Source organism: Choloepus didactylus, chromosome 3 (genome assembly GCF_015220235.1).
Source record: "Choloepus didactylus isolate mChoDid1 chromosome 3, mChoDid1.pri, whole genome shotgun sequence".
NCBI classification, from domain to species: domain Eukaryota; kingdom Metazoa; phylum Chordata; class Mammalia; order Pilosa; family Megalonychidae; genus Choloepus; species Choloepus didactylus.
Window position 1 is genome coordinate 16,614,796 of NC_051309.1, and position 16,278 is coordinate 16,631,073.

General features: G+C 42.9%; 1 protein-coding gene across 12 annotated transcripts in view; it reads right to left on the minus strand.

Annotated features, from left to right (window-relative positions):
* Nucleotides 1-977: 977 nt before the first annotated feature.
* The window catches only part of LDB2 (LIM domain binding 2), a 413,802-nt gene continuing 398,501 nt past the window's right edge, over nt 978-16,278 (minus strand). The window contains exons 6-9 of one of the 12 annotated variants that reach the window (XM_037829450.1): nt 12,060-12,183; nt 8,034-8,182; nt 5,303-5,445; nt 2,205-2,330 (exon numbers count right to left, since the gene is read on the minus strand). In XM_037829450.1, coding sequence (XP_037685378.1) covers nt 5,341-5,445; nt 8,034-8,182; nt 12,060-12,183 — 378 coding nt within the window. In that variant the 3' untranslated portion in view covers nt 2,205-2,330; nt 5,303-5,340. Of the gene's footprint in view, nt 2,331-2,397; nt 2,591-2,614; nt 3,420-5,302; nt 5,446-8,033; nt 8,186-12,059; nt 12,184-16,278 lie in introns of those variants that run through there. The other 11 variants (XM_037829451.1, XM_037829448.1, XM_037829449.1 and 8 more) reach the window with 11 other exon arrangements.

Genomic DNA, 16,278 nt, shown 5'->3' on the forward strand with positions numbered 1-16,278 from the left:
ATGACTTAGTTTGGACACTTTTATGGCCTTAAGACTGTAAATTTGTAATCAAATAAACCCATTTTATAAAAGCTGATCCACTTCTGGTATTTTGCATAATGGCTGCTCTAGCAAACCAGAACACTCTGTGTGAGGTTTATTCTCCAAAACCCTCTGTCAATGGATTAGGCCAAGGAAGTAGACTGAGTCCTCAGCACTTCTTGGAACTTTCCCCATCCCTATCCTGCTTCCCCTACTTCCTTAAAGGTTTTTTTTTTTTTTGAAGAACACTCCCCAAATAAATCAAGAGTCCCCGAATCCCGGTCTCAGGTTCTGCTTCTGGGGATCCCAATCTAAGATACTTCATCCCCCTTAGCTTCCTTTTTCCAAATGCTTCTTTCCAGAATGTGCCAAGATAATACATTAAAATTGCCTGGCACATGATAAGCACTCAATATTACTAACAAATTTCCTATCTCATCTTCTTCATCCATACAAAGTGGAAAACTATGAGGAAAGTTCTTTAACTGATAAAGATTCTCAAATGAATTTCCCATACTCTCTTATATTAGCAAATCTTTTAGGAAAATAGGCAAGTGAAACATAGATTTTTTAAATGTGGGATATTCGTGCCTACTTTGGAGAGTTGTGAGAATTAATTGAAATAATGTCTGTGGGCATGCAGTGGATTTGTCTGGTGCAGAATGAGCACTTGAAGAGTGGCAGCTAGTGTCATCCCCTTAGGCTGGGAACTGCAGGAGGACAGGCAAGTCCACTCTTTGTCATCACTGTGTCCCCATCAGCACAATGCCCAGCACAGAGAAGGCACTTCTATGTCCACTCAAGGAAACTGCAGCGACTGGGGAAAGGAACAATGCTTTATAAAACATGGCACAGGCTTAGCGATTCCACCCCATCTGGAGTCTGGACCATAAAGCCAAGCTCAATACTTCTTGTCATTGTGGACCAATTTCTTACAAATAGCCAGACCCACTTGCTTTGGTCATTAATACAGTTTATTATTGGCACACTTATCAGTAAAGCATACATAAAATACAGCTGTTTTATAACACACTGAGCCACTGTGTCTTTACATGTGTAGAGGAACATATTAATATGCAAATGGAAAAATTAGTTCTTTTATAAAGTTTCACATAAATACACTGGAATTGTCCCAAAAAGAAAAGTCCCCATAAAAGAACCAGTTGAGGGCTTTACAAAATATTATACAGGAAATATACTATGAAAAGAAAGAGCAGTCAACTGAGATACAATTTAAAAAAAAACACACAAAAAAAGTTTCAGATTTATTAAACTGCCCACAAAATTAATGGATTACATGGCTTGAAAACATTTGGATCAACAGCAATTTTACAAAAGCATAAATTCTCAAGGGGCCAAGCACCTTTCTTCACACAAAAATCTGCCTTCATGTCTTTGATGACAAAAGACATTTCTTGTTACAGCACTTGGGCTAAATTGCCCAAGAACAAATGGACACCAGGTTGACCATAAATTTCCTTGCTGGGCCCTCAGAGCTGTTACCCAATGAAAGAAAATGCGAAGGCAAAAAATAAAGGTACATTTAAATTACATTCCAAAAGCTGATTTTTTTTCTTTTCTTTTTTTACTGAAACAAGAAACTTTCAGATGCAAGTCTAAAAGCAGAAAATATTTTACAATATTAAAAAGTCACCTGTAGTTAGGTTCGGCATAATTAACGAGATCCTGAGCACTGAGGACGGGTTGACAATATGGCCTTCATTTGATGCATAAAAAGAAATTCAACGCAAATGTGTTATGGATGTGCCAGGAGATGCACTAGCATTTTTCTCATTTTAATTACGATCAGTGCCAGTATCCGTATTACCTGTGAAGGCCTCCAAGCAACGGTCATGGAAGCATATTTGGAACGATCCTTTCAATTAAAAAAAAAAAAAAAAAAAAAAGGAAGAAGAAAACAGAGACAGACAGAAAGAAAATCGAATCATGGTGGTTTAGAAATAGATATCTGCGTGGAAAAGTTTGTTTGTCTCCTCTTTTCTTGCCTGTATGAAAAGATCTGCAATAATGACGCCAACCCACTGGCCTACTGACGATGCCTCCTGGTGCAGATCATCTTACTGGGAAGCCTGGGGAGGGGGGTTTTCTGATTTGGTCTCTTGAGTGGCAGGTGGCTTACTGCTCCATGGACTGCTCTTCCCCAGGGCGGGTGAACTGCTGAAGTCTTCCTCGTCGTCCATGCCGTTGGCCGCATCATATTGTGTGTTTTCTAATCTAGTGATTAGCCTTTCGTCCTCGTCCCCAAACTCTCCTCCCATCAGAGTTGGCTCTCCTACCACCATCACATCCTGTGAACAGCAGCTGACATTATTACAGGGAAACCTTGGGAGAGAGAAGCTCAGCTTAAAACAACCGTGGGAGGCGTTGGGGGACCCAGGACACACACACTTGTGTAACGTACAACGGGGCCAAGTATCGATGGCGGGGGGGCTGAGACGCATATTTGATTTCTACAGGAAATAAACATGGCCTCCTGACGTGTAACCACCACGCGCGTTTATGTCCTTAGTGTGCAGCCTGACACCGGAGAACGAGCAAGGCTAGCAATCTGCAGAGATAAAAAAATGGATTTTTCAAAATTAAAAAAATCCACGCTTTTAACTTGCCGACATCGGGGACTCTTTTAGAGGGCTCTGGAACCTTCTGCTGGGTGCTTTTTGATACCTCCGAAAGAGCTGCCACTCTTAGCTGGGGGCCTGCAAGCGGCTTTGGAAACTAGCAGCGAACAGAGACACCCAAAGATGCAAATCTGTCGTATTCACACAACTCATTCCAAATGGGACTTTCTCTGTCCCGGGGATGAGCTACATTTTAATTGAAGACAGAATCTCGCTCTTCTCTACTCTGCCAGGGCCTTTTATGCAGCCAGTATCCTTGACATTCTGCTACTTAATTATGGTAATTAATTTAGGTAAAGTTTTCGATAAAAACAATGTTCACACTGATTTGACAATTTGCATAGCTAATTAAGTCATTAGCAAAAACCTGCTGATTGCCAACAAGCCCTGAATTTACCATCTGTTATTTCACGGTGCCTGTCACCTATCCCTACACAGGCAACCCTGCCACCAATCTGGGCAGTAAGGAGGACCGGTCTGTCCAGCTGGTGCCATAAAAGGAAGAAGGAGAGCGCTAATTATAATTACACTGATGAAGCTGGCAGTCATCAAAAATGGAAGCGTGCAAGAAGAATCCATCTAATCACTCCCTTAAGTACAAACTGTCCTTCCATGCAAACAAGGAAGCCACCTACTGTAGCCAGGAGCATCTTGGAGGCCACTGCTGGAGAGGCAGAGGGACGGGGGAGAAAGATGCACACACAGGGCACAGCTCCGGCCTCTCTGTTCAAAGGGGACCATATGGGGTGGATGGGTGACCTGGGCATGGGACAGGAGACCTGTCAGATGGATACCCCTGTGCAGGCTCTGAGCAATATTCCACTTAAAGTGCAGTCACTCCGGGAGAGGGACCAACTGCTGGAAGTCTCCACCGGAAAGCAGGGCTGGGCCTGATTCCTTTGGGGATGTAATGGGGGGTTTCCTGATCAGGAGGCTAATTCAGTAAAACACCTTGACCACTGGGCAAAAAGTCTCCTTGTTGGGACTCTGCCAAGAGAAGGCTTCCCTTGGCAGTGAGGTAGATTACTGCCTATGGCCAAGAGAAAGTCCAGGGACCCTTCAGATCCCCTCCTGAATTTCGAAGGTGCCAATTGAATATATTTCTTTAATTGCTGCCCGTCTATTTGGGAATAAAAACCTTGTTTTTGTTTTATTTGTTCTTCCCCCTCCGCCCCCCCCCCCCCCCAAAAAAGTGGCAGAACTAGAATTTCTAGAATTAGGGAGATGATCAACAGGTTTCAAAAATGCATTTGCTGACTGATCCTTCTTGGGAATTGATAGAAACAATTCTAAAGAGAAATATCCCAGATGAAGAAAATGCTTGAAGTATGAACTTGGTAGACCTGCAGTAAGGGTGTTGGTGGGCTGTTCAGATGTGTGCCTGCAAGAATGTACTCATGATGCCATGAAGGGCCAGAAATGACCCTGACATGTAAGGAGACTGATAAAGACTCCTGAAGGTGAGGTGCAAAACAGACACGATCTTTCTGACTGGCAAGAATTCCAATAGGATTTTAGATGGAATTTGGCCACTAAGAGGCGTGAACGTTATCTGGTTAGCTGTGGTGGCTGCCGTAGGATCCGCTAGGGGTGTTCAGGGTAAAAGAGTGCCACTTAGTTCCTGACGATTAGGAGACCACGCTTAAGATCAAGTAAGTGGAAAGAATTTGACAAACTTGGCCAGAGGATGCTGTGAGGGGTTAATCTCAGCTCATGACAGGTGTGCAACCCACTTGGAAGGGCTCAGGAAATACATGCCAAAGGTATTGGGGGGGCAGGAGAAGGTTAGAAGCAACCATTACATTTCGTTAGTACTGTGACTACAAGGTCATTGAGAGAGGCTGAGAAAGGAAGCACGATATGGAAAAGAGGATTAGAAGTAAGAGGAAGCCAGTGGAAGCATGATATGAGAAGCAAAGTTCCCATTTCTCCAAATACATTATATTAGAAACTGACAGTCACTCAAGAAAAGCGCTATGAGAAGAGTGGTTGAATCACCTCAAGTGGGGTTAACATACGTCTGAAATATGGTCAGTGCATCTTTGTTCTAGGAACAGCAGAAAAAGATGCCCAGGCAGAGGTATTTTTAAGTTCCCTAAATGTCTAAGAGATGCCACATTCGCTTTAGTGTTTATAAGAAAATAGTCCTCGCCAGAAATATGATAGTGTGTGCATGTGTGTGTCTGTGCATGTGAATGACTGACAGATGGGGATGATATGAGACGTGGATGTACAGGGAGGACTTCACGTGCACATAGATACTTGAGACCTCTTACACAAGCTGGCACACGTCTCCACCTGCTTCTTCTAAACCTGCAGACGAGGAGAGCGGCTCTCTGCTTATCCTCGTGCAATGGAGACACAGTGCCCGCTCTGGGCTCGCTCTAATGAGGGGATGCCTTCCCCCCCACCCCCACATCTAAAAACTCCTCCCCCAAATCCGTAGTGCGAGTGTGTCGCCTTCCCCTCTCTGCTATCTCCTGTGTCCCACACCAGAGCAACGTCGGTCCATCGGAGAGCTCCCCAGACGCCCTCGGCTCCCCACAAGGCAGACCTCTGCTCCTCGGCCCGAGGCTCGGAGGTGCCTCCAGCTCTTGCCCATGTCGCACCTCCTCACTAATCCCCGTGCAAGGACCACCAACCTCTGAGGAGGACTGGAAGTGACTCCTTTCAGGGCCCCTCAATGCTTCTCCTTAAATTGGCCAGAAGGGGTCACTGCTGTTGAATGACACAGGTCTCCATCCCTCCCAGGGTTGAGGCTGCAGTTCGGGATGGCTCCTAGCCCCTGCCCAGGGGGTGAGAAGCAGAATCCAAGGATTAAACCCTAGTCCTCGCCAGGTACACACCCTGCTGCCCGGCAGCCACGTGCACCCCGAGTCTCTCTGTGCCTCTGGACCAGGCAGGGAATGTCTGCAGGTGGCATTTCTATCAAAACAGTCAGGTATTGTTGACGATTCAAGAGATGGGGTTAAAAGATGAGGTCGCTACAAGCCATCCCATGCTTATCATTGAAAAGCCATCCAGCTGGAGAGCACAGAGATTTTAGCACAGTTCCTCAGCTGGTGGCCTTTCCTGCTTCCCTTGGCCATCTGTAAGTTTCACTTAGTTAAAATGACTTTAATGGTGTGGTTGGGTACGGTGTTAAAAAGTCAGCTCTCACTTTCTTATGGTGCCTTGTTCTCACAAAGTCCAAAGGGTCTCAACTTATTACAAACCCTCTTGACACAAGTACCTTCCAGTAAATGTGGATGTTGGTTTGGAGGAAAGGAGCATAATGGAGTAGGAAAAACATGTGTGCTCTTTAAAATAAAAATGCAAGGATTCTGACTAGACCAGGTAGGACAAAATAGGAGGCATTAGGCTGCCACATTCACCTTTTACACCTGTGGCAGACATGACTCATGGGTGACACAGCAAACCTAGTCTAGGCCTATGAATCCTTCTCAATACTATAATCTCTGCAGCTAATACCAGGGGATTGAGCTGGCAGGAGAGAGAGGAAGCCTCAGTGCTGACCCAAGATTAGACATTGAGCTCTTTGAGGACAAGGCTTGGATCTTTTTTTTTTTTTTTAAATCTTGTATTGCAAGTATCTGGCATAGTATGGGGCCCACAGTAGGAGTTCAAAAAATTCTGTTGAACTGATGGGCATTCTTGCAGCAACTGTGGCTAAGTTACAGAATTCTCTGAAATGAGTTTTCCTCATTTATTAGATGAAACTAATTAATGTTTAGCTTCTAAAACTCCAGGATTAGATGAATAAATGAGCTACTTATATGTGCTTTTTCAGTTGCTTTATTTACACCAGGCCATTTTCCCTTTGTACTTTCTAATTTAACCAAGGGTAGGCATAACTTATTGATACCTTAAAAAAAGAGACTTGTTTTTTCTCATTTGTTTTTTATTTTCCTGCCTCTTTAGGGGAGATAGGTGTGAAGCCCAGTTCAGAGAAGAGAGGCGAATCTGATATCATTTGGTAACTACGATTCCTAATGTTCTTAAAATTAAAATGGTGCCTTCCCCAGCAGGCTGGCCACTCTCTCCATGGCTCCTTCTTTCTAATGCAATGGAATTGGAAACACCACCCTTGCCTATGGAAGACAGGACAAGTCCCAGTGGCTCAGGCAGTTTTCAGGTTACTGGTGGGACTAGTTTTGGCCAAAGAGAACTGGCCAATGGAAAGTGTCTACAAGTGGGTGGGGGCAGACTTGAGAGACACACTTGGAAGGAAATGGGGAATCCCTAGGCAAAACCGTACTGCCACATGGAGAGAGACGGAGCAGATCAGAACAAGAAGCATCAGAGCAACAGACCAAGAGAGGGAAAACGAGGGAGGAAATATAAAAGGTGAAACTGTATTGGCTGAGGAAAGTAGCAAGAAATAGGGCACACGTCCGAAGATGCAGTCCCTAGAGGAAAGCTGTGATGCAACAAGAAAGCATCAGGGTTCAAATGACAGTCAAACACCTGGTGACAGGGTGATGTGACGAGGCAGCAGAGAAGGAAAACCCACAAGGGACCGTGGAGGGGAGAAGAGAAAGCAGATGCTTAAAAGAGTATGAGAATTTCAAAGTGATAAATGATCTAATACTGGGCTAGGGAATTAGAAGTCAGGAAGGAATTAGGCAAAGTGGGAAGAGTTTAGAAAGAAAGAGTAGGAAATAAGAATAATTACCTTGAATGGGAAGGGAAAGTTTCTGCCCACTTTACCCTGTTTGGGGGTGACCCTCAACTGTCAAAGAAGCTCCTCCCCAGTGGCCCACTGGCTTTGCCAAGACGGAGAAATGAAAGAAAGGGGTCAAGGAGTCAAGAAGGTTGAGGTCAAATGTTTTGTGCACAGGGCTGATCCTGCCCCTGAGTTAATGACACAGGGAAAGCAAAAACCCCTGGGCTGCCTTTTAAGTGGCTGCAAGTTAATTACCTGAGTCCTGAAATGACAGGGTGTATCCTGCCCATGTCGGGCAGGCCCAAGTCAAATTACAACACGGGGCCTGTGAGCCCGGAGCTAGTTTCCAGCGGAGCACAGGGTCTCCAATGACGGTGGTGAGAGGCCCTAATAGAGCTGCTAAGCGATATTTTAATTAAACCTTAAGTGACATATCTCCTGTCAGTGACTCTGACGGCTTTTTAATTCAGGTCCTATTGCAGCACAGACGCTGAATACGCCTTTCGAATTCCCCGTTGGCAGGGGCAGGTTTCCCTGGCAGGGCTCCCCACTCCCATCCCAACCCCCAGCCCTGCCGCCCCCCACCTTCTCCCACCTCCAACCTGCCCAGAAGGTTTTTGCAGTTAAAAGAGATTCTCACTTGGACCCCTTGCATGGGAAGATGGGCAAAGGCAGGGTATCGGGCCTGAAAGGGAGATGAGACTTACAGGTACCTGACTGGACAGGCTCAGGTTCGCCGCCGGCGTCTTCTTCTTGCTGCCGGTGGTGTTCGCGTTGTTCCCGGCGCTGCTGTTGGAAGTGCTGCTGGTGGAATTTTTCCTTTTTCTCCGTTTAGTCGTCGGTTGTCGGGTGGGTTCTGCTGCAGTTATGCAAGAGGGAAGAAGGATCAGCTCTAGGCCTGAAGCGCCAGGGCAACCATGAGAAGCCCGTCCCTCAAACGAAGTTGCTTTTCTAAATGAAAGAGTTGACTATCAAGTTTTTTACATTTCTTTTAACTTTACCAAAAAAAAAAAAAAAAAAAGGAAAGAAAAAAAAGGCTGTTGATTTATCTTGAGCAGTAACACGTGTGAAACTCTTTTCTTTTGTATAAAACTAATTATTTTATTTGATTGTTCTTGCTAATTTCATATATAGGACTGTACTCTACTAATATAGTTGAGGGATGAACCACAAATACCACGTTCATAGTTGAATTAAAAATAATATTACTATTTCAACATTTGGAATTTTTTTTTTTAACGTGGCCTACCTTCTGCTTATAACAAAGGGAGGGGTTCCTGGGCATCCTAGGGAGACTCCCAGGGAAGAGAGAAAGTATAAGCTTTAGACAGTTGAATTAGTCTATCAGTGTGCAAAAACCAGCCCCTACTGGCTGAGCGTCATCTTGCAGGCTAGCTCTGTGACACCCTGACATGCTTGAGTCAAAAGAAGCAGCTGTTCGAGCAGCTGTAAATATGGAGCTTAGGGATTTCCAAGCTCAATAGACATACTCATGGTTGGACTTGGGGTTTAAAGAATACCATTAACTTCATAATTTCCGGAGATGATGTCTTAGGATGCTAGAGCCAGTATATTGCCAAAGAGGGACGCTAAACCAGTGAAAGAAAGGCCAGTTCAGAAATAGAGAAACACATTTTGACCTGAAACTTGGGGCAAAGCTATAATGGAAATATAGGGACCCATGATAATGTGTGATAGGAGAAATATTTATTGCTTATTTAATCTGTATTGAGCGAGGCTTAGTCTATGCTAGGCACTGTTCTTAACGTTTTGTATGCATTATTATATTTTATTTTCACAACAACCCTATTAATCAAATACTTTTATTATAGCCTCTATTTTGTAAATGAGAAAAGTAAGGTACAGAGAAGTTCATTAACTTTCCAAAATTAATGTAGCTAGTAAGCAGTGGAGTTCAGGCTTGGACTCAAGCAATCTGTTCCTAGAGCCCTCATGCTTAACTGCTATTCTTTAATGCTTCTCACTAGTTGGCTGATGGGATAAGAGAAAAACAGATCCTACACACTTCTGTGGGTGAGAAGAAAGAACATGAATAGTGGTAATAAGAAAAATGATAATAATAGCAACATCATTAACTTACTATTGACACTTACTATGTGCTAGGCCACATTATTTCTGTTATCTCATTTAATTTTCAAGACAACTTAATTGTTCAATCAATAAGGCTACTGAGACTGAGTAACTTGCTTAAAGTCAACCATTCAGGAAATGCCAGTGTCAGGATTCACACCCAGATCTATTTTACCCCAAAGCCCACACTCTTAACTACCAGGCTTCGGTGAGTTTTTTGGAATAAAATATCCTGGTGGAGAGGTAAAACTGTTGGCAGCCTGTTATAGAGGAGGAGATCGGTTATTTTTTTCTTGTTCTATGTGCTCTGGTGACGCTGAACTAAATCAGCATTCCATCAGCGTATCTTCCCTCATTTGCCATTTACCTAGTAACAATATCACCTGCTTCCTTCAAATACCCAATATTTTTTGCTCACTCCCTCTCTCTGTCTCTGTCTCTACACACAAGCACATCATCTAGCTTCAGGAAATTCTGTGGCGTTTAAATGCTGTAAGGATGCATTTCTTCTCTAGACCACAGATGGCAGACAAATGCCATGCATCCCACAGCTCCCTGCACCCACAGCCATGGGAGACATGGTTTATCACTCATGAGATGCTTTCTCGCTGCACCTGGCCATGCCTTCACAGGCCTTTACTAGGAAAGGCTACTTATCAAATAAGTTGAACATGGTACGAACTTCCATTTTGCTAACCCTTTTCTGGATCCAAGTGTGATCTAAGGTAAGCCAGGGCCATCTTGGAACTGAGTGAGAGGGTCTTGTAACATTTCCTTAAAACACCTGTGCTGGTTCTGGAGGACTACGGGAAGCATTCCCCTTTGAGTTTCAGTTCAAAGATCACTTAGTCCATGAAGTTATCCCTGACTTTTGATGAGAAGATAGGGCTCAAGTTCCTATTCATATGCAATTTTTTTCTTTCATAAATATTTCATCTCTTATGCTCAGAGAGTTTCATCAAAAGGCCAATAACGTCCATCAGTAGAGGTAGGGGTGTTCATTCTGAAGGTGAGCGAAACAGGAGTTAGAAGTGTTGCAGCTCATGGGGTTGGAAGAGGAGGTGAGCAGAACATTCTAAAGCCAAGCAAATATCCATGTCTGCCCCGACAGGCGTCTTTTCTCTTTGACCTCAAGAATGTAAAATCTGCTACAATTTGCTTTGTTTGTTTATTTTTATCTCTACATTTTTCATGAAATTCAGGGTAAATGTACCTAAATTTCCAACTGCCAGATTGCTACAGCACGCAGCTGTAGTAGCCAAGTCATGGACTTTGGAGATGTAAAAACCAGTTGTGATACATGCCGACTTCATTCATTAGCGATGAAGCTGATTTTGGCAAATTAATTCTTTGAGTCTCAGGTTCCACTGTATAAAACGGGGATAATAATAAATCCCTCATAGGGCTGTTGTGAGGATTCAGTAGGTGAATGGAAGCTCCCTGAGGGCTGGGATTTTGAGCTAGTTCATTCAGTGTGTGCCCTTAGTTCTAGGAAAGGGTCTGGCACCCAGCAGGGGCTCAATAAACAGTTGTTTAATGAACTAATTGATAAATAAAATATTAGTTGTATATACATACATGGGAAAATATAGATGCTCAAAGCATTTATTGAATGTATGGAGTATTTATTTTTCATTAAAAGCCCATTGATATTGAAAGAGAAAATAAGGACAATTTAAATACATTTAATATATTTCAAAAACAATGTTCTCAAACTCTAAAATTCCCCTAAGATAAGGATGCAACTATTCTATGTAAAATAGCTCTCATTTTCTCAGCTCTCTAAATATTGCTTGGTTAAATCTACTATATTCGTTTTATATAAAACCCCTGGCCAATTACCAGCGGAAAGTGACCATTATATTTTGTGATTCAGAAAGCTATGTGCCTCATGTTAATAATTATTCTTTATAAAAATAATTTTTAGCGAATGGACACATTTTGCTTTTATGATCAGTGAGGCTCGACACACGCCTGGGAGTGAAAATGTATTAGATAGAAAGACAATTAATGATGACTTGAAGCGGTAATTTCAGAACCCCAGCAGGAGACTATAGTATCTAAACTGCATTCTAGGGAAGTGAGGGAAATGGAATCTTTTATGTATTCTCTTCATGATCAGAGTAACTTTGCTATTAAATAGCTTAAAAAATGGAGCAAAATTGCCTTTAATTTTTTTCTTTTTCTTCCTTCTCTCCCTCCCTTTTTCCCTTCCTCCCTCCCTCTCTCCTTCTATCCTTGCTTCCTTCCATCCTTCCTTCTCACAATTTCTAGCGTTCTTAAACAAAAACAACAACACACTAGGCCCTGAGAAGCCAGCAGTCTAGTCTAGTGGAACCACCTGCAAACTGGGAGACAGGAGACTCGGGTTCTAGTCTTGGCTTTGCCAATGACCTTGTTGGTAACCTTGAACAAATCATTTTACTTCTCCGGGTTTCAAAGGATCTGGCAATTGAGCAGACTCTAGATCATCCCTAAGGATGTTTTCTCACAAAATCAGTGTCCAAATCATGGTCAGAATGTCCCTAATAAACTACTTTTCCTGCTAACTTTATAATCACCTCCTTCCTTTTCATAGCATTCATTCCCCAGAGAAACACCTGAAAATGCATTTAGAAAGGGAGTGAGGAGCAAGTGTGTACCTGGGGGCGCTACCATCCGCTGCCACTTCTGGAACAAGCAGGTCTTCAGGCAATCTCGTGGGCTGAGGTTGTACGTCTTATGTCTCGACATCAGCTCCTGCATTGGCTCCAGTATTACACACAACTGCAAGGAGTTCAAAGACATCGGTGTTTCCCTCCTCAGGGATATTAATTGCAATAAATAATGTTCACAGCTGGAATCAACTAGAAAGCTTAAGGGGATGTTTCTGCTTTTTTTTTTTTTTTCTGGTTTAGAATTTCTCAATACAAGTTTGGAAGAAAAGAAATCAACCCTTGATTATGCCCACTTAATTTGGTATTATTTATAACATTATATTATAGACAAATGTGATTTTCGCACACGCCTGCGACAATTTGTCTCCAGACTATTGGGTAGACATATGCAGCTCTGTTCAGAATTTGAAGGACTCTCTGTGGTTAAAGGAAAAGCTCTCTTCCATGGAGCACAGCATGTTCTGTTTCTGCTCTGTTTTCTGGCTGTTGTTCTTGTTTGTGTAACCACACACTGCGAGTTACAACGCTAGCTTATGCAGATTATCTGGCAGTGAAATCCATCTTTTAAACTTTGGAGAAGAGAGTGGCAACTATAGGTACTTTCTGATCCTACTTCTTACAAATGACAATGATGAAGCCTATTTTATTTGTACTCGTATCCTCTTTTGCATTTGCCACGCAGTGATAATGTAAACAGTGTATGCCAACCTTCGTTCGGTGGGGGAGGTTTTTCTGTGGTTTGGTACACAGTCACCTTGTTTCCTCCCTTGGTTAGATTTTTCAGCTTTACTTTGGCCCAAGACATCTGATGACAAAGATTAATGAGTGAACCAAGAAGGGAAAACCATTTAGGATTGCCTTGGACTTTTTTGAATTCCTTCTCAGTTGGAAACTTATCAGAATATATTGCAATGAGAGTATTATATCTAAGAGGACAAAGACCACAATTTGGAATGATATATTAATTGCTGCTGCAATTACAGTGAAATGGATATTGGCAACACACCTTACCATGTGGAAACATTCATTTTATTATAAAAGATGCATAGCCTCAAGCTTCATCGGCCCTACCTTCCTTACTATCCCACTTCCCCTCTGCCATCCATCACCCCAAGCACCTCCTGAAGAGTCTACATTGTTTCTGTCCACTGGGGTCCCTATTCCTGGGAGCTTTGTCTCCCCTATTCCTGGATGATGCCCACTTATCCTGGAAGACACAGTTACTTCCTCTGGCAAGGCTTTTTCCCTGAATGCGACCCTCTCCCAATAGGCTGAGTTGGGTACCCCTTACAGTTCTCCTTTTGCCCCAGCCCTTTCTGCTCTATGGACTTATGTATTCACACTTTGTAACCTTCCACTTTGAAGCCTGTCTTCTCTAGACCATGAACTACTGAAAGCCAAGCCTACGTCTTTCATCTTTGTGTTCCCAGCCTTGGCTCACATGAATGGATACACTGAAGGAGTGATTCCTAGAGAGACCAGAGAATCTTTTTATACCTATATTCCTCAAAGTGTGATCTAAGGAGCACTTCCATCAGAATCAAATGGGCTGCTTATTGAAAATGCAGCTGCCAGGCCCTGCAGGCTTTCACTGAATCCCAAGCTGGAGCCCTGAACTGGCAGTTTTCAAAACCATACACCTCTGAAATTCTTGTTACACAATACTAACACTTGAGGTCCACTGCCCTAGACATTCTGAACTTTAGCATAGATAATATAGACAGCAAGACATGTTCAAATCCTCAGTGGATTCCAGGTCTAATTTCACTCTTCTTTCCTTCCCCCAATTTTCCAGATCTTTCCTTTCCTTCTCAAGTCTAAGCATGATAATCAAGATTACCTTCATCTAGAAAAATTATTCAATCCTTTTCACCTATCAATGATCCAAACCTCTGCCCAAACCACCAACCCCTTTTAAGGGCCAACTACGATCACCTCCCATTTGCAGTTTCTTTGGCAAGAGAGCAGGAACACAAGAAAAACGTGTGCTATAGAGATGGAGCCATACAACCCTGTGTGAATCAAGCTGTAAAGTAACAAGCCCTGGATTTGCCATGATAGGTCTTAAATCATGTGCATATTCTTGCTTACCTTGGAGTCCTTTTTGAAATCTAAAATGTCTATAGGGAGAAATCTGTGAAAGAGGGAGGATTACTGAACAATCAACTCCATATTCCAACACTGTGAAGACTTTCTGTATAAACTCCTATATTAAGAATTCCTTGTTAGAAGTCAAAGTATGTACAACCTACAGACACTCTCATCACCTTTGCCAGTCACTGATGATCACCAGACCATATGGAGTAAAAGATTGATTCCACAGTCATCTCTACCAGGAGAGAAAAGAATGCATTATCCATCAAAGGAGAACCACTGCGAGATTGAGACAGGGTCAGAAGACGTTTGCATCTATTATTAAGTTAAGGCAGGGAGCATACCTTTCAGAGAAATTGTAATGACTAGGAAAATATATTTTTAATTAAAAAAAACTTAAAAAGGTTTTCAAACGATTCCCTTTTGGCACATTTCCCATTCTTGAGAAAACGAGCTTACAGTGGATATAAAACACATGACTGCTATGGAACAAGCCTGTACTTAGAAGCCAAAAGGCATAGGTATGGATTTTGGCTGTGCCACTGGGTGCAAATTCTTGGGCAAGCTGCTTAATAATACTGGATCTCAGTTTCACCTGTAGGACAATATTTATTTTGTTTACTGTTGTGAGAATTGGAGATATTTGTCTGGCACATTGTATGTTGGTGTTGTCAGAGTAGACATTATGATTAATATCATAATTATGATAAATCTCTAATATGTAAAAGTAGAGATTATTATATATTAGTAAACACAGCATAGATTGCAAGATAAACTATATTTCTATTACTTTAACTCAGCAAACCTTTCTGGAGGACCCCATTAGGGTCAGGTACTCTGGTTAGTATGACATCATCTCCATTCTCCAAGAGCATTCGCCCTCCCCCCCCTTAAAAATTATGTAGTTTTAAGAAAACAACCTTGCATTTACTGTTCAAGTATCTCCAGAAATCACATCTTTCTGAATCAAGTATTTTTCATTATATGGTAAATGTAGATTGCAAAGACTACAGGCTGGGACCAAGGAAGGGCTATGGGTATTGAACATGCTACAGAATGGGACCGTTTCATTTCTAATGGGAATCCATGAGCTCATTTTCTCTTTCTTTTGTTACAGTGCCTTTCCTCTCTGGGTTTGGGGCCATCTTTTTTTCAGGTGCTAATCCTCAGAATTTATCTTTTCCTCTTTAATATAAAAATATCTTCTCATCACTGTAACCCACTCTAAAGGAGCTTGCATCTCTGAATATTAATCAGGATTCCCCAAAGCTGTTTTTTTTTTTTCCAGGGGAGGGTTGCTGGGCAGGAGAGGCGACCGCCCTTTCTTCACGCTGCCAGTGAGTGTTTCCCTTGCGCTGCTGCAGTGCTGTAGTGGCTTTGCTGGGCTCTGCAGGTGGCAGAGCTAACTCAGATAAGAGCCTGCCTTCTCAGGCATCAACCCAGTGCTTCCTGGCAACAGCATTGGTCAGGGGCATTATGAAATGAACTTAGGAAGATGGTTGTGAGCGTCTTTTTGGAGCCATGATTCCTGCTCTCCCTGAATTCTCAGACTTCCTTAAGAAGCTGGTGAAAGCTATGCAGGCTCATTTTATATTCTGCACACAATTTCTGGGGGTTTATGAACCCTCTATAGCTCCATCCATGGACTCCAGGTAAAGAACACCCTGTGTAATAAGCATGACCCAAGCTACAATATACATGCATTTTCCCCACCCTACACACACCACTCAAAGGCATATTAACAGAGCTGAGCATAATAACACAGCATCCATTGCTTTTGAAGAAGAGTTATAACTGTGGGATTGGGCCTGCAGCAAAGTTCCCAGCGGACCCAGTACCTCTACTGGAAAAGAAGGCCACCACAGCACAGCTGCAGTATCTGCAGCAGCCTTCATGGGGGGCTGCACATCAGAATGCTGGAGGATTCCATGAGGAGCCCAGGACACATGGAAGGGGCCTGAGAACTCTCTTTGAACATGAAGCCCCTAAACATTTGGTCCCTACCAAATCCAGTTAGGATCCCAAAGAAAGTGACTGCCCATCTTGGCAAAGCTCCAAGGGGACATCTGGCAGATTTAGTGAGATTTTAGGCTGGACTTGCATCCTATGT